The following is a 24107-nucleotide window of genomic DNA, read 5'->3' as shown; positions in this document are numbered from 1 at the left end:
GGATCCAACTTCTCAGCCTTTATGCTGTAAGGAATTCCTAAATCGTGGTGATACCGTGAGAATTTAAAAGAATCATGCGTTTAATTGTTTTTACGAAATTTGGTACTGAGATATCTTGCATCCCGGGGACGGGCTACTACGGATAGGTTACTTTTTGTCCTGGAAATCATAAGTTCCTACGGGGAACCTAAATCCACGCTAGTGAAGCCGCGGGGATCAACTAGTTTTTTATATTTGACTAGCTGATCCCCGCGCGTCGGTTTTTAAAGATCCCGTATAGCCAGGAATAATGTAGCTTTCTACTGGTGAATTTTTTTAAAAATCGGTTCAGTAGTTCCAAAGATTACCCCTACAAACAAACTTAACGACATTACCTCTTTATATAATAGTATAGATATAGATATAGATTTGCGTGATGGGTTTTTGACGTTAAGATAATATTAAAGAGCTAAGAGTTTGTGAAGAAGTAGACTTCATGTTGGTGATTGTTCTCCCCAGGTCGAACGAGCGTGCTCGCGCTGGACGCCAGCTCCCTGATCCGCTGGTTCTACATCCGCGCAGCGACGTATGTGCGCAACATCGGGGAGAAGCTGGGCGCTGTGCTGGCGGCCATGGTTAAACGTAAGTCTTTTTCTCTGTGACGAACGTTCCGATTGGCAGGCAAGTCATATATGTGGTGTTTGCCGATGCTTGCTGTATATTGTTTGCCACAAGCATGAGGATTGAGGAGCGTCCTTTGGGTTCCCATGGGATTTTTAAAAACCTAAATCCATATCCATACTAATATTATAAATGCAAAAGTGTGTCTGTCTGCTGCCCTTTCACGGCCCATCCGTTCAACCGATTTTGACGAAATTTGGTACAGAGATAGCTTGCATCCCGTGGAAGGACATAGGCTTTTTATCTCGGAAAAGCATAAAGATCTGAAAAGTGTGCACGCGTTTTTGTCGGCTCTCGTGTTTATTTAATATTAGTGAAGTTATTTATTGAATTACAAACATGTATTAGTTTTCTCTTACCTGCCAGCCCTAACTCCAATCAGAAAATCCACACTTGGCACCAGAAGTGAAAGATTAATTAGATAATACATATATCACAAAAGCACAGTCACCATAAACAACATCACAATGGAGGCCTTACAAGTTTCAATCCAAACAATGACGGAACATTTCAACAAGCAAATGGCGGAATTCCAGAAGAGTCTCCAAGGAGCGATTCCAGCAACGAGCCCTACATCTAATATCACTGGTCAGTTCAACGCTTTCCGTGCATTTGTTTTGTCCGCACTTGCTGGTCTTCAACAGCAAGTCGAAATACTCGCCAAACAAACTGATCAGATGGAGATGCGGAGTCGGCGGAAGATGTTGCTGGTCCACGGCATCCCTGAGGGCACCGACAACAACCTGACGGCCACAGTGACTGCATCTCTGTCGAAACACTTAAAGCTGCCTGACTTGAAGGAAGACTGCTTGAGCCATTGCCGGCGCCTGGGTCAGCCCAAGGAAGATAGGTCCCGGGCTATACTTCTAAAATTCCGGGACCTGCCAATAAAGAACCAAGTCTGGTTCGCTAAAACGGCACTTAAGAACACAGGCATAACTCTGTCCGAATTCCTAACAAAAGACCGTCATGATGCCTTCATGGCAGCCAGGCAGAAGTTCGGAGTTTCAAAATGCTGGACGAGGGAAGGACTCATCATAGTTATCGGCCAAGATGGTAAGCGACATCGGGTGACCTCCAAGGTGGAGGTTAACTCCATCCATACGAACAGTGATGGCCTGGAACCGACACCCACAGCAGCCACTTCCAGTGTCCCTGTCCAATCTGCATCTCAAGCTCCGAAAGTCATTAAACCAGTGGTGAACGAGGCCGCCAGGACGAAAAGAAATGCCAGGAAGTAAGGCTAAGTCTCCTTTTGCTAATCTGGTAGTGTTTGTTGTGGCTTGGTTGTAGACTTTTAACTTGGTTGCTTGCAATTATTAAGTACAGCTACTGCATATTTTGTATTTAGTTTCATATTAGTACAAAATTTCTATGTACTCATTTGTATAGTAGATATTACTCGTAGTTATACTCATAATAATTAATACAAGCAGGTCACCAATTTTCTTTTCGATTCGCTGCTTTAAGGTACCTACTAAAAACAACTTAAAATCTCTTTAATAATCACAAAACATTGTCAAATATTGTGAGTTTACAAAATAAACAAAAACAAACATCAAATGACAATGTCACAAGACTGACAATGACAATACACTGACAGCGTAAATCATTAACATCCTGACAGCCGTGACAGCGTGGTTTTGTCTTACTTCGTTTTAGTCTATGGTAACTCTCAACGCCCGTGGTCTACTAAAGTTACCCGTACGGACTGTGCGCACTTTGTATTAATAGTACACTAAATAATTACGCAGAATACCTAAATGTGACTTTTGCTTTGTAAATAGTAATTTTAAGAAAATATGTGTGATATTATTACCGCTAGCATGCTATAGTTCTGTATTTAATTAGATATGATGCATTTAAATCGAAATAGGTATTTTAGTTAGCTCAGTGTTTTAACTTAGTAGAAGTAGCATAGTCAGCTTAGTGCTTATTGTAATATGATGTAGCAGGATGTAGCCTGGTATCACGCTTCAATGGTATATTTAATATAAAGATATAATATGTTTTAATTAATGTGCTATAAAGCGATCACATCTACTGCTGGCGGGTGAAAGGAAACATTAATTGTAGAAAGACCCGTATACCAAATTGTATTATTATAACTATATATACATACATATATATTATATATTATATATTTTTATAAGGATATTATTATATTAAGGTGACGCTGGATGCACGTCCGAACTGCTCGGCCCACGTGGGTAACCTGTATGCTATTTCACCTAACATTGTGATAGAAAGAGATAGACTCAGTGATGAGCAGTGTAGCGAGTGCATGCGCTCACACTAGCGTCCGGATATATTGATGATGGCACACAGATAGTTGGACAGATGTCACCGATGAATTTTTGTAAATATATGATTTATGAAGGAACTACTTATTTCAATTATTATTGTATAAGATTTTATGGAAGAGCGGGGTCGCCTGCCACGAGTACTCGTAGCAATACTAAAACAGTTACTGGGATGGTCCCAATTACTACGCACTATGTGAAATTGTTTTACCTACTGAAATAAATATTTTTTAATTTTGTTTTGAATGATAATGATTACCTACTTATCTTTTGATGAATACTATAAAATCTCACTTACATACATACCTATTAGGTAACTACTGCCTCAGCGTGTATAAACAACTCGTATATATTATAGAAATCCATACTTCTATGAAGTGTCTGTCTGTAATTTCGAAATAACTACCGCAAGCTCATAATATTGTTATTTGAACTGTACCATAACAGCTGAATCAAACGTTTTTAAAAACTGTCTGTCTGTCTGTCTGTTTGAACGGGGTAATCTTCGGAACGGCAGAACCTATTTTGACGGGACTTTTACAGACAAGTAGAGGATTAACAAAGGATACTTTTTTAACCGACTTTTAAAAAAGGAGTTGTGTTTTTCTACCTATGTACACAGAAATCTCCGAGATTTCTGAACCGATTTGCGTATTTTTTTTAATTGATAAAGAAACTTTGCAACATTGTCCTATATAAAATGTCATTTTATATAGGACACACAGGATTTCAACTCCTCAATCCTGATGCTGCAGGGGACATGACCACCAAAACTTATGGGATTTTGAAACTGTCGGTTATAAATTGATATTGGAGGTAGGTACCTATATCTACCAAGTAAAGACTTTATCATTGAACTCGAAGACCCACTTCTCGACCCTGATGCTGTACCTAAGGAATTGCATTGCTAAATCGTGGTGATCCCACGGAATTTTAAATGAATCATCGCCCACGCCCGTTCGGTACCCTCATTCCGCACATTGTTTTGATTAGTCAGTCCACCAATCACAACAAAGCATTCTCCCCTGTCCCCCGCCAACATTTTACGATTTTGTTTTCATGTAAAACCTTGTATATGCGTACTCTAGGAGTTGAATTCTCTGTGCTGGCGGATTACCTATTAGGAACACATGATTACACATTCGTTTGTCTGTGAAAATAACTTTTGTTGCCTACACTTATCTATTAGTAGCGACTAAAAACTATATATACTATCTACTTGTGTATACAAAAGTCAAAATAAATTCCACTTTGATCTCAAAAATGAAAATTTTATTTTTATAAGTAGGAAGTAGGTACAATTCAATTTCCCTCTAAAAGCCCACTACACACATAAACACAATATGTATCATTTTCTGTTTCAACAGTCACATTAGATGTATCATTCGACGCAGAACTATTGAAGCTCTCCATTTCATTTCTGGAATTAATAAACATACAATCAACATAATTATATTGTGAGTATTATCTATATAGAATGTATGCAAAAAACATAGCATAACAACTTACAAGTATGGTATGGTAGACCTTTCAATATTTAGTACAGAATTGAATGTTGCAGCATCATGTTGGATTTCAGTGGTACGTATATTGGGCACATTCATTTTATTTTCCTTGTTTTCTTCTAAAAGGAATGTCTTGAGTCACTAAAATACAACATAATTCAGCATTGACAAATCTGACAACAAATAGTAAATCTCTATATTATATAAAAATGAATCGCTGAATGTGTTGCTGATCGCAAATCTCGAGAACAGCTGCACCGATTTCGCTAATTCTTTTTGATAATATTCCTTGAAGTACGGGGATGGTTCTTATGGAGAGAAAAATTTAAAAAATGTCCTGAAAAAGAATCGACTGTAGGCGGTGCGAAGTTCGTCGGGGCAGCTAGTAACATAATAATTATATTATCCTAATCCTAATCTAAATATATAAAAGAAAAAGGTGACTGACTGACTGACTGACTGACTGACTGACTGACTGACTGACTGACTGACTGACTGACTGACTGACTGACTGACTGACTGACTGACTGACTGACTGACTGACTGATCTATCAACGCACAGCTCAAAATACTCGGACGGATCGTGCTGAAATTTGGCATGCAGATAGCTATTATGACGCAGGCATCCACTAAGAAGGGATTTTTGAAAATTCAACTCTGGAGGGGGTGAAATAGGGGTTCGAAATTTTGTGTAGCCCACGCGGACGAAGTCGCGAGCATAAGCTAGTCTATAATATAAAAATGAATCACTAAATGTCATCGCAAATCTCGAGAACAGCTGAACCGATTTCGCTAATTCTTTTTTTAAATTAGGTATTCCTTGAAGTAGGTACGAGGATGGTTCTTACCGAGAGAAAAATTTAAAAAATTTGAATCGACTGTTAGGCCGTAGGCGGAACGAAGTTCGCCAGGGCAGCTAGTGGAATTATAAATGTGAAAGTGTAGATGTTTGGATGTTTGTTACTCAATCACGCAAAAAAGGCTGAACGGATTTGAATGAAATTTAGAATTCTTAACTGGATTAACACATAGGCTACTTTTTATCCCGGAAAATCAAAGAGTTCCCGCGGGATTTTGAAAAATGTGAAATCCACGCGGACGAAGTCGCGGGCATTAGCTAGTATCTAAATAATATCAACTTACAAACACAGTGTCAAATTTTCAGAAGCTGGCTCTAAATGGTACGGTGTGATAGCATCATAATCTAATTCAATTAGATTTTTTGCTTTGTCGTTTCCTTGTCAAAGAAAATCCTGTGATCCACTAAAATAGAAGTATAATATATAAGTATTTATTAAAAATAAATAAATGTCATCATCAAATTCACCATCCTGGAGAACCTTGAAAACGACACTCGCGTCTATTTTTTATAAAAAGTGCTGGCCCGCCATCTTAGATTAAAAAATTAATGTCATTATCAAAACCAGCATCCTGGAAACCCTGAAAACGACACCCATTTCTATTTTTTGTGAAAAGTGCATGTCTGCTATTTTGGATTTGAAAATAAATGTCATTATCAAATTCAGCATCCCGAAAAAGTACATATTCAGTCAAATAAAATTCCCGTCGAGTCACATTGTTACTCACGTCGGGTGTGACTCACGGGAATAACCCCGAAAAAGTAATGGCATTATCATCACAAGATAATATTATGGTTTGGAAAGATTCTGATGAATTTTAATAGATCTCCTCTTTGCAAGGGATTTGCTTTTGCGAGTCTAAACCGTTTCTTTTTCCTCTTCCGCCAATCCATTTTTGTTTCTGTTACATGAAAACTCAAGTATATAATTAAATTGTCTAAGCACACAATATGACCTACATACGTATATTTGTAACTAGATGATACACGCGACTTCGTCCGCGAGGATATAGTGGTTTTTTAATCCCACGAGAACTCTTTCAAAAGCGATCACTATTTCAAATTTCAGCCAAATCCGTCTTGTACTTTTTGCGTGAAAGGGTAACAAACCTATACACACACACACGCAGATACAAAATTTCGCCTTTATAATATAAGTGTGATTTGACAACCCTGACTTTCGGAATTCGGATAAGTCCAAATTATATTTTATTACTAGTTGATGCCCGCAACTTCGTCCGCGTGGAATTAGGTTTTTAAAAATCCCGTGGGAACTCTTTGATTTTCCGGGATAAAAAGTAGCCTATGTGTTAATTTAGGGTATACCCTAAATTAACACTTTTATCTATCTCCATTCCCAATTTCATCCAAAACCGTTCAGCCGTTTTTGTGTGATTGAGTAACAAACATCCAAACATCCACACACACACATCACTACACCTATTATAAATGTGAAAGTGTGTTTGTTTGTTGGTTCGTTGGTTTGTCCTTCAATCACGTCGCAACAGAGCAACGGATCGAAGTGATTTTTTGCATGGGTATGGTTGACCTGGAGAGTGACATAGGCTACTTTTTATCCCGGAAAATCAAAGAGTTTCCACGGGATTTTTAAAAATCTAATTCCACGCGTACGAAGTCGCGGGCATCACCTCATCATCATCATGATCAACCCATCGCCGGCTCACTACAGAGCAGGGGTCTCCTCTCAGAGTGAGAAGGGTTTTAGCCATAGTCTACCACGCTGGCCATGTGCGGATTGGTAGAATTCACACACCTTTGAGAACATTATGGAGAACTCGGCATGCAGGTTTCCTCACGATGTTTTCCTTTACCGTTAAAGCAAGTGATATTTAATTAATTAAAACGCGTATAACTCCGAAAAGTTAGAGGTGCGTGCCCGGGATCGAACCCCCCGACCTCCGTTTAGAAGGCGGACGTCCTAACCACTAGGCTATCATAGCTTCACCTAGTTTATAATATTAGTAGGATATATGTAAACTACTACCACCAGCTGTCGATACGATGCATTCTAAAATAAATCGACCGACCGACCGACAGACCGACCGGCCAAGTACGAGTCAGACTCGCGCCCCGAGGTTTCCGTACTACAATAGTAAAATGTTTATCTCTAAATCTCTGTTTAGAGATAAGCATTTACAATGTAACTTAATTTATTACTACTATGTAACTAGAATTTCGGTACATATAAAAATGAATCGCTAAATGTGTTGCTGATCGCAAATCTCGAGAACAGCTGAACCGATTTCGCTAATTCTTTTTTTATAATATTCCTTGAAGTACGAATATGGTTCTTACGGAGAGAAAATTTTTAAAAAATTCCTGAAAAAGAATCGACTGTTAGGCGGTACGAAGTTCGCCGGGGCAGCTAGTGAAAAATAAAAATAAATAAATAGGTAAATAGTATTTTTTGACATTTTGCATGATAAATCAAAAACTATTTAGTATGCACTAGATGATGCCCGCAACTTCGTCCACGTGGATTTAGGTTTTTTAAAAATCCCGTGGGAACTTTGATTTTCCGGGATCAAAAGTCAAAGTCAAATGATTTGTTCAAAATAGGTAATAAATTACTCTTTTCGATTGTCAGTTGTTGGATTTGTAAAATATAGTGTTGATAATTATTTCGCAATCGCTACGAGGGTTCCAAACGTGCCCAAGACTGAGAAGAGCCCACAGCTAACTCAGCCGGGTATTCTTTTTATTATCACCACTTTACAAAATCATAAATTAAACTTATTAGAACTATCACAAAGCCGAGCAACTCATTCCCAAGCTTACTTATCATTTAAATAATCCTTTACAATGTAATAGGATTTTTTAATTAGTTTACGTTTTATGAAAACTTTGAACTTATGACAGTCACTTTGAACTTATGACAGTCACTTTTTTTTTAATTTATTTATTTTTATATACGTACAATAAATTTTCAAAAATATATTGATTATGCACTGTCATAATTTTAACTTCTCTAAATTTAGTTCTCAGTGACTCTCGTGGTCCCATACTATATATGGCTCGAATAGCCCTTTTCTGCAGCACAAAAATAGAATTTATATCAGCAGCATTACCCCATAATAATTCCGTGGTGCCACCTGAATCAGGGTTTCTACTGAAAACCAGCGCTGTATGTTTTTGTACTTGTGCAAGACAATATGCATTTATGCTGAGTAGGGACCTTTTTTTTTTGGGTTGTGCCACACATGACATACTTTATTCCGGCGCTTCTTCTACTTGAGGTTTTTTGACTTTATTACTCAAGTATAAAAGGCGCTGGGATAACCTAACCAGTTGGTAACTGGTAATGTGTGGTACAGCTTTAAAAAATAAACGTTTTTTCTTTTCTTTCTTTTTCTTTTCTAATAATATGCCATATGACATAATGCTGTGAAAGTAACTAAAATATACTAGTCTCGCCGTTTCTATGTCTGTCAACTGGCGAATCTTTTTTACCGCATTTGCAGCAGAACTGTCTGTTCGATAAGTTATTTATATGAGAGCCCCATTGAAGTTTCGCATCTAACGTTATTTCCAGAAAAATAGCGGTATCCACTAAATCTTATTTATCATAAAAGTAGCCTATGTCCTTCCCCGGGATGCAAGCTATTTTTGTACCAAATTTCATCAAAATTGGTTAAATGGATGAGCTGTGAAAAGCTAGCAGACAGACAGACGGACAGATAGACAGATACACTTTCGCATTTATAATATTAGTATGGATAAAAATAAATAAAATCGGTTTTTGATGTACAAGTAAGGTCCTTTTATATGATATCACACTTGGTTTACTAATCTTACTTGAAAGTTGAAAATACTAACTATTCGTTAATGAACACATTTTTATTTATTTTTTGTGATGTAACCACAAATTCATTGTTTTCAGATTTTTCCCCTTACGTGTGTTATAAGATCTACCTACCTGCCAAATTTTATCATTCTAGGTCAGTGGGAAGTACCCTACAGGTTTCTTGACAGACACACTGACAGACTGACAGACAACAAACTGATCCTATAAGGGTTCCCTTTTCCTTTTGAGGTACGGAATCCTAATGATCTCTCTTTTTGCACTGCATTTAATCTGAATCCAAGAATTCCCGATCCGAAATAGCCGTACTAAGACTGTATCGTCACTTACCACCAGGTGAGATTGCAGTCAAGGGCTAACTTGTATCTGAATAAATAAATAAAAAAGTACTATTTGTACGAAGCGTTGCGTACTTTATTTGTAAGACGGACAGACAGACAGACAGACAGATAGACGGACAGACAGACAGACGGACAGACGAACAGACGGACAGACGGACGGGCAGACGGACCGATGGACGGACGGACGGACGGACGGACGGACGGACGGACGGACGGACGGACAGACGGACGGACGGACAGACGGACCGACAGACAGACAGACAGAGGGTTCCGTTTTTCCCTTCTGAGGTACGGAACCCTAAAAATACAAAGAAATACCACCAGGTAGGTACCTACCTACCTATATTATTATACATATACAGGTACCTTTTTAGGGTTCCGTACTTTATAAGGAAAAAAGGGACCCTTAGGATCACTTCGTTGTCTGTCTGTCTGTCCGTCTCTCCGTCTGTGTCGTATCTGTCACACAAACCTATAGGATACTTCCCGTTGACCCAGAATCATGAAATTTAGTAGGTACGTAGGTCTTAGAGCACAAGTAAAGGAATAAATCCGAAAACCATAGATTTGTGATTACAACTTACAAAAAAAAATTAAAGTGTGTTAATGAAAAAATATTTAGTATTTTCAATTTTCAATGTATAATAAGTATACCAAGTGGGGTATTATATGAAAGGGCTTTACTTGTGTATTCTAAAACACATTTTTATTTATTTTTATGCATAATAGTTTTTGATTTATGGAGCAAAATGTCAAAAAAATACCTGAGTACGGAACCCTTGGTGCGCGAGCAACTCGCACTTGGCCGGTTTTTTAAAATTAGATAAAATAAATAACTAAACAAAGTTACTTACCTATTGTACTAGGACCACACGAGTAGATATCCCTACTAGGACCTCAACAACAAAGTCAGGTCAATAAACCAATGAATAAAATTGGTGTCCAAATTTCAAATTCCAGAGGTCAATGTACAAAATGCAATAAGTATTTGAAGGACTTATTGACTCTGCTCTGCTCAATCTTCTACACATTTGCATAGCCACTGATTTATAAGAAGAATAATCGAATAAAAATTAATTTTATAAAATCATTACGACTTTTGTTTTCGAAAACATAACAACAGTTGTCGTCATAGAAACCACAATATTACACGCGCAGCCGCGCGCCGCTGGGCTGGCCCTTCCCTCCGCCACCCGCGCGGTGTCTAATGTTTTGGGGTGAGAAGCATGATGATTTTAGCCGAAATCTAGCGCTTGAAAAGGGTTGAACAGTAGTTTGGGAAAAGTATTTTTGAGAAAAAACTACTGAATTTAGGTTTGCAAAGTAAAGTTATTTCAACTAATGAATAAATAAACTACGTGTAATGATAAATTGTTTTAGAATTTTCATATCCCTAATCTTATTTATTTACGCCCAAAGTTGTCATCGATTTAGTGTTAAAATAGGAATCTTTTGAGGCTCGTAACTTTTAAATCAATATTTTTTTCAATGTTTTAGATATCATTGAACCTAGATAATGACGAGATAAATCGATATAATTCTTAGTTTTGTGCGTACAATATCGAATATTGTTGTATTTTCCCTCCTACGTTTGTATGAAGAAAGCACCGAACTGAGCTGCCTTAAATACTATTTATTTTATACATAATTTATGACTTCAAACGACACGTCTTATGGAAGTGAACCAGACAATGCCATCAATCTGTCCGACTCTTCAGTTTCGGATGATAGTTACTATAGTATTTCGCAGCCGCTTAGCTCCCTCTTAGATTCCACATTTTCTATATTTCCTAAAAATTTTAACGTTATCCACATTAATGCGCAAAGTATCCCTTCCCATTTCCCTGATCTCCTATCCTCTTTCGATACTAAAAATATCCACGCAGTTCTTGTGTCCGAAACATTTTTAAAACCATGCTTACCTTCAACCTCATATTGTCTGCCCGGCTTCCATCTTATCCGGAATGATCGTACGGGCAAGGGAGGCGGAGGAGTAGCTATTTATCTCCGTAGCCATATTCCTTTTACTATTCTTGATCAATCTCCTTCTTTGTATTCAGAATCATCAGAACACCTTTTCATACAGGTGCTGTTCGGACACCTAAAGCTGCTGCTGGGTGTAGTCTATAGCCCTTCCCTTCATATTGACTATTTCCATCATTTTGAAAACCTACTTGAACAATTCTCCACATCTGCTGATCACACGATAATAATGGGAGACTTTAACACATGCCTTATTAAAGATGATCATCGAGCGAGAAAACTTAGGGATATAATCAATAGCAGCAATCTCCACATACTACCCACGAATGCAACCCATTATTCCCCTAACTGCACACCATCTCTATTAGATCTAATGATAGTCTCTTCCCCTCAACACGTGGATAATCATGGGCAATTTCCCGCGGAAGCGTTTTCATACCATGATCTGATATTCACTTCCTACAAAATTAGGCCTCCAAAAGCTAAACCAACAGTAGTAATGCGCCGCAGTTTTAAAAATTTTAACAATTCGTTATTTATGTCTGACCTAAACAATATTGACTGGGCTGCCGTATTTAGCGCTAATACAATAGATAATAAGCTGGATATCTTTAATTCTTTACTGACAGGACTTTTTGATGTGCACGCTCCCCTGAGACCCGTCAAATTAAAACACCTCCCTGCTCCGTGGTTAACACCAGAGATAAAAGCCCTCATGAACAAACGTAATAGAGCAAAAAGCAAATATAAACTATGTCCTACAGTTACTAACCGTGAAAAATATAAAAAGCTTCGCAATCGGTGTAGTAAAGTTTGTCGCGATGCCCAGCGTAATTTCATTTGCAATTCCCTTAAAGACTCCAATACCTCCAAAACTTGGAGGTTTCTGAATACGTTGGGCATTGGACGCCAACAAAAAAAGACTCATCGCATCCCGGACCTTGACACACTTAACCAGCATTTCACGACTGCTGGGACACTGGATGGTCAAATAAAACAAGCGACGCTCAATAATTTGAGGTCCATACCTATACCTAATTACCCTCCTTTCCAATTCAGCGACGTAACTCTGGATGAAATGAAGAAACACGTTGTGGCCATAAAGTCGGATGCAATGGGGTATGACGGAATCAGTCGGAGGATGATCCTACTGCTCCTTGATAGCATCGCTCCTATCCTATGTCACATTTTTAACTTTTCTCTGTCCTCGTGTACTTTTCCTTCTGAGTGGGGGAAAGCCTTTGTTATCCCAATACCTAAAACCTCCAATCCGACATCCCCCACACACTTTCGACCAATCTCCATTCTTCCTTTTCTGTCCAAAGTCCTTGAGCGCATTGTTAACAAACAACTGAGTCTCTTCCTTACTAAAAATAACATCCTATCTTCATTTCAATCTGGCTTTAGACCCGGCCATAGCACAGTCACTGCGCTAATTAAAGTCTGCGATGATATACGGAAAGGTATGGATAACAAGTTAGTCACTGTTCTCATTCTCCTCGATTTCAGCAACGCTTTTAATAATGTCGACTTCGACCTACTTCTTGCGATATTAAGTTCCCTGAATGTATCCTCTGACGTAATTAATTGGTTCAGATCGTACCTAAGCGGACGTCAACAATGTATCAAAATCGATGGCAAGTGTTCCACGCTCTCACCGCTCTCTGCAGGTGTCCCACAGGGTGGGGTCCTGTCTCCTCTTCTCTTCTCTATTTTTATTAATACAATCTCCTCGGTTATTTCATCTTCCTTTCATTTTTACGCTGATGATTTACAAATTTACACTTCAGAAACCGTTGAGCGCATTCCAGCTGCAATTAACACACTAAACTCAGATTTGGCCAAGGTTTGCGAGTGGTGTAAGTGCTATGGACTTGCGGTAAATCCGATCAAATCGCAAGTAATCATTATTGGTAATCCCAGAATGCTCTCTAAGCTACATAATCTACCTGCAGTCCGCTTCGATGGTATAGCATTGCCATACAGCAATAAAGTCAAGAACCTTGGCCTAATCTTGGACAATTCTCTCTCTTGGGGTCCACAAGTGGGGGAGGTGGGGCGGAGAATCTTCGCCACTATTGGATACCTAAGACGGTTGAAAAATCTTCTGCCAATAAAAACTAAGATTACGTTAGCTAACACACTTTTGTTGCCAATATTAGACTACGGTGACTCTTGTTATCCGGACCTGACACAAGAACTTTTAAACAAGCTGGAAAGACTACAAAACATGTGTATTCGCTTCATCTTCGGCCTACGAAAATATGATCATGTATCAGAGTTCCGTGCTAAACTAAAGTGGCTGCCAGTATCTCGGCGGAGGGAGATGCACGCTTTGTCGCTCCTATATCGTATTCTGTACTACCCTCAAACACCATCATACTTAAAAGAACGGTTTTCCTATCTTGGTGAGAACCATCAGTTCTCCCTCCGCTCCAGCACCGACAATAAGCTTATGACTCCACACAGCCGCACGGTATACTATGGTAACTCTTTCACCACTAACAGTGTCAAGCTCTGGAATTCTCTCCCAGCTGAAATACGTCAGGCGAAATCCTTAAACACCTTCAAAAATCGTTTGAAGAACTATTATTTATCTATGTAAACAGAATTATGTAGTATATTATAGAGATATGTATATGGGTATATATAATTATATTTATTTGTGTATTATTTGAATGTACTGTGTATGTAGTCTAATTAATAATAATAACTAGGGCCATTTTCGGCTGCCGCACCAACCCGTGCTTTCGTGATTCCTTTCGTCAAAGGTTGCCTGGAAGAGATCGCTTTAGCGATAAGGCCGCCTTTGCATGCTACATCTATTAGAATAAGATCCTGTATTGTGTTTTTTCAATGTTTACTTTGTGTTGTGTGCAATAAAGTGTCAAAAAAAAAAAAAAAAAAAAAGATCCCACGGGATTTTGAAAACCTAAATCCACGCGGATGGAGTCGCTGGCATCCTCTAGTTCTCTAATAAAAGGAGTTAAGGCAGCTCAGTTCGGTGCTTTCTTCATACAAACGTAGGAGGGAAAATACAACAATATTCGATATTGTACGCACAAAACTAAGAATTATATCGATTTATCTCGTCATTATCTAGGTTCAATGATATCTAAAACATTGAAAAAAATATTGATTTAAAAGTTACGAGCCTCAAAAGATTCCTATTTTAACACTAAATCTATGACAACTTTGGGCGTAAATAAATAAGATTAGGGATATGAAAATTCTAAAACAATTTATCATTACACGTAGTTTATTTATTCATTAGTTGAAATAACTTTACTTTGCAAACCTAAATTCAGTAGTTTTTTCTCAAAAATACTTTTCCCAAACTACTGTTCAACCCTTTTCAAGCGCTAGATTTCGGCTAAAATCATCATGCTTCTCACCCCAAAACATTAGACACCGCGCGGGTGGCGGAGGGAAGGGCCAGCCCAGCGGCGCGCGGCTGCGCGTGTAATATTGTGGTTTCTATGACGACAACTGTTGTTATGTTTTCAAAAACAAAAGCCGTAATGATTTTATAAAATTAATTTTTATTCGTTTATTAATTCAGTGGCTATGCAAATGTGTAGAAGATTGAGCAGAGCAGAGTCAATAAGTCCTTCAAATACTTATTGCATTTTGTACATTGACCTCTGGAATTTGAAATTTGGACACCAATTTTATTCATTGGTTTATTGACCTGACTTTGTTGTTGAGGTCCTAGTAGGGATATCTACTCGTGTGGTCCTAGTACAATAGGTAAGTAACTTTGTTTAGTTATTTATTTTATCTAATTTTAAAAAATCGGCAAGTGCGAGTTGCTCGCGCACCAAGGGTTCCGTACTCAGGTATTTTTTTGACATTTTGCTCCATAAATCAAAAACTACTATGCATAAAAATAAATAAAAATGTGTTTTAGAATACACAAGTAAAGCCCTTTCATATAATACCCCACTTGGTATACTTATTATACATTGAAAATTGAAAATACTAATTATTTTTTCATTAACACACTTTAATTTTTTTTTGTAAGTTGTAATCACAAATCTATGGTTTTCGGATTTATTCCTTTACTTGTGCTCTAAGACCTACGTACCTACTAAATTTCATGATTCTGGGTCAACGGGAAGTATCCTATAGGACAGATACGACACAGACGGAGAGACGGAAAGACAGACAGACAACGAAGTGATCCTAAGGGTCCCTTTTTTCCTTATAAAGTACGGAACCCTAAAAAGGTACCTGTATATGTATAATAATATAGGTAGGTAGGTACCTACCTGGTGGTATTTCTTTATATTTTTAGGGTTCCGTACCTCAGAAGGAAAAGACGGAACCCTCTGTCTGTCCGTCTGTCGGTCCGTCTGTCCGTCCGTCCGTCTGTCCGTCCGTCCGTCAGTCCGTCCGTCCGTCCGTCAGTCCGTCCGTCCGTCCGTCCATGCGTCTGTCGGTCCGTCCATCGGTCCGTCTGCCCGTCCGTCTGTCCGTCTGTTCGTCTGTCCGTCTGTCTGTCTGTCCGTCTATCTGTCTGTCTGTCTGTCTGTCCGTCTTACAAATAAAGTACGCAACGCTTCGTACAAATAGTACTTTTTTATTTATTTACTAGCTGACGCCCGCGACTTCGTCCGCGTGGATGTAGGTTTTCAAAAGCCCGTGGGAACTCTTTTATTTTCTGGGATAAAAGAAGGCACGTCATGCCTGTCGTAGAGGTGATGGCCGTTGGAGCCGGAAAGTTCTTGAGTGGAGACCGCGTAGGTATAAGTAAGCGTAGTGTGGGACGCCTTCCAGCACGATGGACCGACGATATACAGAGGCTGGCGGGAAGTGGCTAGGTGAGGAAGGCTGAGGACCGGGTGTGGTGGCGCTCTTTAGGGAAAGCCTATGTCCAACAGTGGACGACCGCAGGCTGATGATGATGGAAAAAAATCACGTTGATCCGTTGCACCCCTCACACGTCCCTATCCGCCTTCTCCACTCCTGTCACGCTGGCGAATAAGTTTGGAATAGAATAGGATTTCGATGGAGTGCGTGGATTTTTGTGAACGGAGTTCAACCATGTAGTCGTGGATTGGTACAATAGTAAATGGTACAATATTAATTCACCAACAACAGTTCCTAAAACCCATAGAATAGGAGTGCAGTACCCTGCAGCATCAGTATTGAAGAGTTGGAACTTAAAGTTCAATAATGGTATATATGTTTGGCATCTACAATATTATCTCACAATCAACAGTGGCTTAGGAGTGCAATACCCTGCATCATCAGGGTTGAAGAGTTGGGATATCGAGTTGAATTATGAAGTCGTTGCTTGGTACCTAAACCAGAGATAGTTTATTCTAAGCGTACCTTTAATATCAATTCAACATCAACTATTCCTAAAACAGCTGATTGAAATCCAAAAGTACAAAAGCTACCCGTCATTATTATGATGATGGTTGAGAAGTTGGAACTTGAAGTTTTAACATGTATGGTTTCTAACAAAAAAGAATGAATGAAATCGGACTACGCGTTAATGAATTACAGCTCAGTATACATTTTAACTTTCAACCCCTCTCCTAAGGGAACCATGCTGAATTTCGGGATAAAAAGTATCCTATATTCTTCCTCATAGTATGACGTCAAATCGTACCAAGTTTCATTGGAATCCATTCAGTAGTTTCAGCGTGATGCGCGGCCGTGATACAGACAGACAGACAGACAGACAAAAATGAAAAAAAATCCAGTTTTGGGTTCAGTATCGATTATAGAGTGCCCTCGAAAAAAAAATTTCAAAATATCTTCAATGTACAGAATTTCACCTGTTACAGTTTTATTATAAGTAATAAAATAATAATAATAATATTGATTCAGATACAAGTTAGCCCTTGACTGCAATCTCACCTGGTGGTAGGTGACGATACAGTCTTGCTTACGACTATTTCGGATCGGAAGTTCTTGGATTCAGGTTAAATGCAGTGCAAAAAGAGAGATCATTAGGATTCCGTACCTCAAAAGGAAAAAGGAACCCTTATAGGATCAGTTTGTTGTCTGTCTGTCTGTCCGTCTTACAAACAAAGTACGCAACGCTTCGTACAAATAGTACTTTTTTATTTATTTATTCAGATACAAGTTAGCCCTTGACTGCAATCTCACCTGTTGACAGACATAGAAACGGCGAGACTAGTATATTTTAGTTACTTTCACAGCATTATGTCATATGGCATATTATTAGAAAAGAAAAAGAAAGAAAAGAAAAAACGTTTATTTTTTAAAGCTGTACCACACATTACCAGTTACCAACTGGTTAGGTTATCCCAGCGCCTCTTATACTTGAGTAATAAAGTCAAAAAACCTCAAGTAGAAGAAGCGACGGAATAAAGTATGTCATGTGTGGCACAACCCAAAAAAAAAGGTCTATCAACACTATATTTTACAAATCCAACAACTGACAATCGAAAAGAGTAATTTATTACCTATTTTGAACAAATCATTTGACTTTGACTTTTGATCCCGGAAAATCAAAGTTCCCACGGGATTTTTAAAAAACCTAAATCCACGCGGACGAAGTTGCGGGCATCATCTAGTGCATACTAAATAGTTTTTGATTTATCATGCAAAATGTCAAAAAATACTATTTACCTATTTATTTATTTTTATTTTTCACTAGCTGCCCCGGCGAGCTTCGTACCGCCTAACAGTCGATTCTTTTTCAGGAATTTTTTAAAAAATTTCTCTCCGTAAGAACCATATTCGTACTTCAAGGAATATTATAAAAAAAGAATTAGCGAAATCGGTTCAGCTGTTCTCGAGATTTGCGATCAGCAACACATTTAGCGATTCATTTTTATATGTACCGAAATTCTAGTTACATAGTAGTAATAAATTAAGTTACATTGTAAATGCTTATCTCTAAACAGAGATTTAGAGATAAACATTTTACTATTGTAGTACGGAAACCTCGGGGCGCGAGTCTGACTCGTACTTGGCCGGTCGGTCTGTCGGTCGGTCGGTCGATTTATTTTAGAATGCATCGTATCGACAGCTGGTGGTAGTAGTTTACATATTATATCCTACTAATATTATAAACTAGGTGAAGCTATGATAGCCTAGTGGTTAGGACGTCCGCCTTCTAAACGGAGGTCGGGGGGTTCGATCCCGGGCACGCACCTCTAACTTTTCGGAGTTATACGCGTTTTAATTCATTAAATATCACTTGCTTTAACGGTAAAGGAAAACATCGTGAGGAAACCTGCATGCCGAGTTCTCCATAATGTTCTCAAAGGTGTGTGAATTCTACCAATCCGCACATGGCCAGCGTGGTAGACTATGGCCAAAACCCTTCTCACTCTGAGAGGAGACCCCTGCTCTGTAGTGAGCCGGCGATGGGTTGATCATGATGATGATGAGGTGATGCCCGCGACTTCGTACGCGTGGAATTAGATTTTTAAAAATCCCGTGGAAACTCTTTGATTTTCCGGGATAAAAAGTAGCCTATGTCACTCTCCAGGTCAACCATACCCATGCAAAAAATCACTTCGATCCGTTGCTCTGTTGCGACGTGATTGAAGGACAAACCAACGAACCAACAAACAAACACACTTTCACATTTATAATAGGTGTAGTGATGTGTGTGTGTGGATGTTTGGATGTTTGTTACTCAATCACACAAAAAACGGCTGAACGGTTTTGGATGAAATTGGGAATGGAGATAGATAAAAGTGTTAATTAGAATAGAATAGAATAGAATAGAATAGAATAGAATAGAATAGAATAGAATAGAATAGAATAGAATAGAATAGAATAGAATAGAATAGAATAGAATAGAATAGAATAGAATAGAATAGAATAGAATAGAATAGAATAGAATAGAATAGAATAGAATAGAATAGAATAGAATAGAATAGAATAGAATAGAATAGAATAGAATAGAATAGAATAGAATAGAATAGAATAGAATAGAATAGAATAGAATAGAATAGAATAGAATAGAATAGAATAGAATAGAATAGAATAGAATAGAATAGAATAGAATAGAATAGAATAGAATAGAATAGAATAGAATAGAATAGAATAGAATAGAATAGAATAGAATAGAATAGAATAGAATAGAATAGAATAGAATAGAATAGAATAGAATAGAATAGAATAGAATAGAATAGAATAGAATAGAATAGAATAGAATAGAATAGAATAGAATAGAATAGAATAGAATAGAATAGAATAGAATAGAATAGAATAGAATAGAATAGAATAGAATAGAATAGAATAGAATAGAATAGAATAGAATAGAATAGAATAGAATAGAATAGAATAGAATAGAATAGAATAGAATAGAATAGAATAGAATAGAATAGAATAGAATAGAATAGAATAGAATAGAATAGAATAGAATAGAATAGAATAGAATAGAATAGAATAGAATAGAATAGAATAGAATAGATAGAATAGAATAGAATAGAATAGAATAGAATAGAATAGAATAGAATAGAATAGAATAGAATAGAATAGAATAGAATAGAATAGAATAGAATAGAATAGAATAGAATAGAATAGATAGAATAGAATAGAATAGAATAGAATAGAATAGAATAGAATAGAATAGAATAGAATAGAATAGAATAGAATAGAATAGAATAGAATAGAATAGAATAGAATAGAATAGAATAGAATAGAATAGAATAGAATAGAATAGAATAGAATAGAATAGAATAGAATAGAATAGAATAGAATAGAATAGAATGTTTTTTTATTCATGTAAACTTTTTAAAAGTGCTTATGAATAGTCAGGTTTAATTTACCACTGGTTCGGAATGCCGTTCCTACCGAGAAGAACCAGCAAGAAACTCGGCGGTTGCTCTTTTTAATTTTTCAATTTACAATGTTATTATACCGTACTATACAAGCCATTGCACCCCCGTGCATTGCTGGAGCGAGTCAAATCCAAGCTTTTTTATCGTTTACATAGTCTGCGACTGTATAATATGCTTTTTTTAGGAGCATACTTTTAACACATTTTTTAAACTTGTGTAAAGGCAAGTCTAAAATTGCTTGTGGAATTTTATTATAAAATATTACACTCATTCCCACAAATGACTTTCGCACCTTCCAGAGGCGGAGCGCAGGAGTAGCTAGCTTATTTTTGTTTCTAGTTTGCCTATCATGGAGATCACTGATTTTTTTGTAACTGTGAATGTTTTGTCGTACAAAAATTATATTATTGTAAATATATTGGGAAGCTACTGTAAGAATACCTATTTCCTTAAATATCTCTCGTAGGGAATCGCGCGGTTTTAAATTATAAATTGCACGTATTGGTATATAATTAAATTTAGGGTATACCCTAAATTAACACATAGGCTACTTTTTATCCCGGAAAATCAAAGAGTTCCCACGGGATTTTTAAAAACCTAATTCCACGCGGACGAAGTTGCGGGCATCAACTAGTAATAAAATATAATTTGGACTTATCCGAATTCCGAAAGTCAGGGTTGTCAAATCACACTTATATTATAAAGGCGAAATTTTGTATCTGCGTGTGTGTGTGTATAGGTTTGTTACCCTTTCACGCAAAAAGTACAAGACGGATTTGGCTGAAATTTGAAATAGTGATCGCTTTTGAAAGAGTTCTCGTGGGATTAAAAAACCACTATATCCTCGCGGACGAAGTCGCGTGTATCATCTAGTTACAAATATAAGTATGTAGGTCATATTGTGTGCTTAGACAATTTAATTATATACTTGAGTTTTCATGTAACAAATGGATTGGCGGAAGAGGAAAAAGAAACGGTTTAGACTCGCAAAAGCAAATCCCTTGCAAAGAGGAGATCTATTAAAATTCATCAGAATCTTTCCAAACCATAATATTATCTTGTGATGATAATGCCATTACTTTTTCGGGGTTATTCCCGTGAGTCACACCCGACGTGAGTAACAATGTGACTCGACGGGAATTTTATTTGACTGAATATGTACTTTTCCGGGATGCTGAATTTGATAATGACATTTATTTTCAAATCCAAAATAGCAGACATGCACTTTTCACAAAAAATAGAAATGGGTGTCGTTTTCAGGTTTTCCAGGATGCTGGTTTTGATAATGACATTAATTTTTTAATCTAAGATGGCGGGCCAGCACTTTTTATAAAAAATAGACGCGAGTGTCGTTTTCAAGGTTCTCCAGGATGGTGAATTTGATGATGACATTTATTTATTTTTAATAAATACTTATATATTATACTTCTATTTTAGTGGATCACAGGATTTTCTTTGACAAGGAAACGACAAAGCAAAAAATCGAATTGAATTAGATTATGATGCTATCACACCGTACCATTTAGAGCCAGCTTCTGAAAATTTGACACTGTGTTTGTAAGTTGATATTATTTAGATACTAGCTAATGCCCGCGACTTCGTCCGCGTGGATTTCACATTTTTCAAAATCCCGCGGGAACTCTTTGATTTTCCGGGATAAAAAGTAGCCTATGTGTTATTCCAGTTAAGAATTCTAAATTTCATTCAAATCCGTTCAGCCTTTTTTGCGTGATTGAGTAACAAACATCCAAACATCTACACTTTCACATTTATAATTCCACTAGCTGCCCTGGCGAACTTCGTTCCGCCTACGGCCTAACAGTCGATTCAAATTTTTTAAATTTTTCTCTCGGTAAGAACCATCCTCGTACTTCAAGGAATACCTAATTTAAAAAAAGAATTAGCGAAATCGGTTCAGCTGTTCTCGAGATTTGCGATGACATTTAGTGATTCATTTTTATATTATAGACTAGCTTATGCTCGCGACTTCGTCCGCGTGGGCTACACAAAATTTCGAACCCCTATTTCACCCCCTCCAGAGTTGAATTTTCAAAAATCCCTTCTTAGTGGATGCCTGCGTCATAATAGCTATCTGCATGCCAAATTTCAGCACGATCCGTCCAGTATTTTGAGCTGTGCGTTGATAGATCAGTCAGTCAGTCAGTCAGTCAGTCAGTCAGTCAGTCACCTTTTTCTTTTATATATTTAGATTAGGATTAGGATAATATAATTATTATGTTACTAGCTGCCCCGACGAACTTCGCACCGCCTACAGTCGATTCTTTTTCAGGACTTTTTAAAAAAAATTCTCTCCATAAGAACCATCCCCGTACTTCAAGGAATATTATCAAAAATAATTAGCGAAATCGGTGCAGCTGTTCTCGAGATTTGCGATCAGCAACACATTCAGCGATTCATTTTTATATAATATAGAGATTTACTATTTGTTGTCAGATTTGTCAATGCTGAATTATGTTGTATTTTAGTGACTCAAGACATTCCTTTTAGAAGAAAACAAGGAAAATAAAATGAATGTGCCCAATATACGTACCACTGAAATCCAACATGATGCTGCAACATTCAATTCTGTACTAAATATTGAAAGGTCTACCATACCATACTTGTAAGTTGTTATGCTATGTTTTTTGCATACATTCTATATAGATAATACTCACAATATAATTATGTTGATTGTATGTTTATTAATTCCAGAAATGAAATGGAGAGCTTCAATAGTTCTGCGTCGAATGATACATCTAATGTGACTGTTGAAACAGAAAATGATACATATTGTGTTTATGTGTGTAGTGGGCTTTTAGAGGGAAATTGAATTGTACCTACTTCCTACTTATAAAAATAAAATTTTCATTTTTGAGATCAAAGTGGAATTTATTTTGACTTTTGTATACACAAGTAGATAGTATATATAGTTTTTAGTCGCTACTAATAGATAAGTGTAGGCAACAAAAGTTATTTTCACAGACAAACGAATGTGTAATCATGTGTTCCTAATAGGTAATCCGCCAGCACAGAGAATTCAACTCCTAGAGTACGCATATACAAGGTTTTACATGAAAACAAAATCGTAAAATGTTGGCGGGGGACAGGGGAGAATGCTTTGTTGTGATTGGTGGACTGACTAATCAAAACAATGTGCGGAATGAGGGTACCGAACGGGCGTGGGCGATGATTCATTTAAAATTCCGTGGGATCACCACGATTTAGCAATGCAATTCCTTAGGTACAGCATCAGGGTCGAGAAGTGGGTCTTCGAGTTCAATGATAAAGTCTTTACTTGGTAGATATAGGTACCTACCTCCAATATCAATTTATAACCGACAGTTTCAAAATCCCATAAGTTTTGGTGGTCATGTCCCCTGCAGCATCAGGATTGAGGAGTTGAAATCCTGTGTGTCCTATATAAAATGACATTTTATATAGGACAATGTTGCAAAGTTTCTTTATCAATTAAAAAAAATACCCAAATCGGTCCAGAAATCTCGGAGATTTCTGTGTACATAGGTAGAAAAACACAACTCCTTTTTTAAAACTCGGTTAAAAAAGTATCCTTTGTTAATCCTCTACTTGTCTGTAAAAGTCCCGTCAAAATAGGTTCTGCCGTTCCGAAGATTAGCCCGTTCAAACAGACAGACAGACAGACAGTTTTTAAAAACGTTTGATTCAGCTGTTATGGTACAGTTCAAATAACAATATTATGAGCTTGCGGTAGTTATTTCGAAATTACAGACAGACACTTCATAGAAGTATGGATTTCTATAATATATACGAGTTGTTTATACACGCTGAGGCAGTAGTTACCTAATAGGTATGTATGTAAGTGAGATTTTATAGT

At 37.3% G+C, this 24107-nt stretch overlaps 1 protein-coding gene and 2 long non-coding RNA genes across 5 annotated transcripts in view; 2 read left to right on the top strand and 1 right to left on the bottom strand.

Annotated features, from left to right (window-relative positions):
* LOC117983684 (pancreatic triacylglycerol lipase-like) overlaps window positions 1–24107 on the top strand; it is a 36256-nt gene that overhangs the window by 8894 nt on the left and 3255 nt on the right. For both annotated transcript variants that reach the window (XM_034970305.2, XM_069499785.1), the window contains exon 7: window positions 499–621. In XM_034970305.2, the coding sequence (XP_034826196.2) occupies window positions 499–621 (123 nt within the window). The remainder of the gene's footprint in view (window positions 1–498; window positions 622–24107) is intronic.
* Window positions 3232–7028, bottom strand: LOC138402571 (uncharacterized). Its single transcript, XR_011236939.1, has 3 exons — window positions 5612–7028; window positions 4473–4609; window positions 3232–4383 (listed from the first exon to the last, which is right to left on the bottom strand). It is a non-coding gene; the product is annotated as an uncharacterized lncRNA (long non-coding RNA).
* Window positions 15050–23727, top strand: LOC138402538 (uncharacterized). 2 transcript variants are annotated; one of them, XR_011236911.1, is made up of 4 exons: window positions 15050–15224; window positions 21692–21811; window positions 22741–22877; window positions 22967–23727. It is a non-coding gene; the product is annotated as an uncharacterized lncRNA (long non-coding RNA). The 2 variants fall into 2 exon arrangements; XR_011236910.1 differs by lacking the exon at window positions 15050–15224 and having other exon boundaries at window positions 21224–21811.

Source organism: Maniola hyperantus, chromosome 7 (assembly GCF_902806685.2).
Source record: "Maniola hyperantus chromosome 7, iAphHyp1.2, whole genome shotgun sequence".
Classification (NCBI taxonomy): Eukaryota; Metazoa; Arthropoda; class Insecta; order Lepidoptera; family Nymphalidae; genus Maniola; species Maniola hyperantus.
Note: the sequence above shows the minus strand (reverse complement) of the source record. Positions and strands in the feature narration are given on the sequence as shown.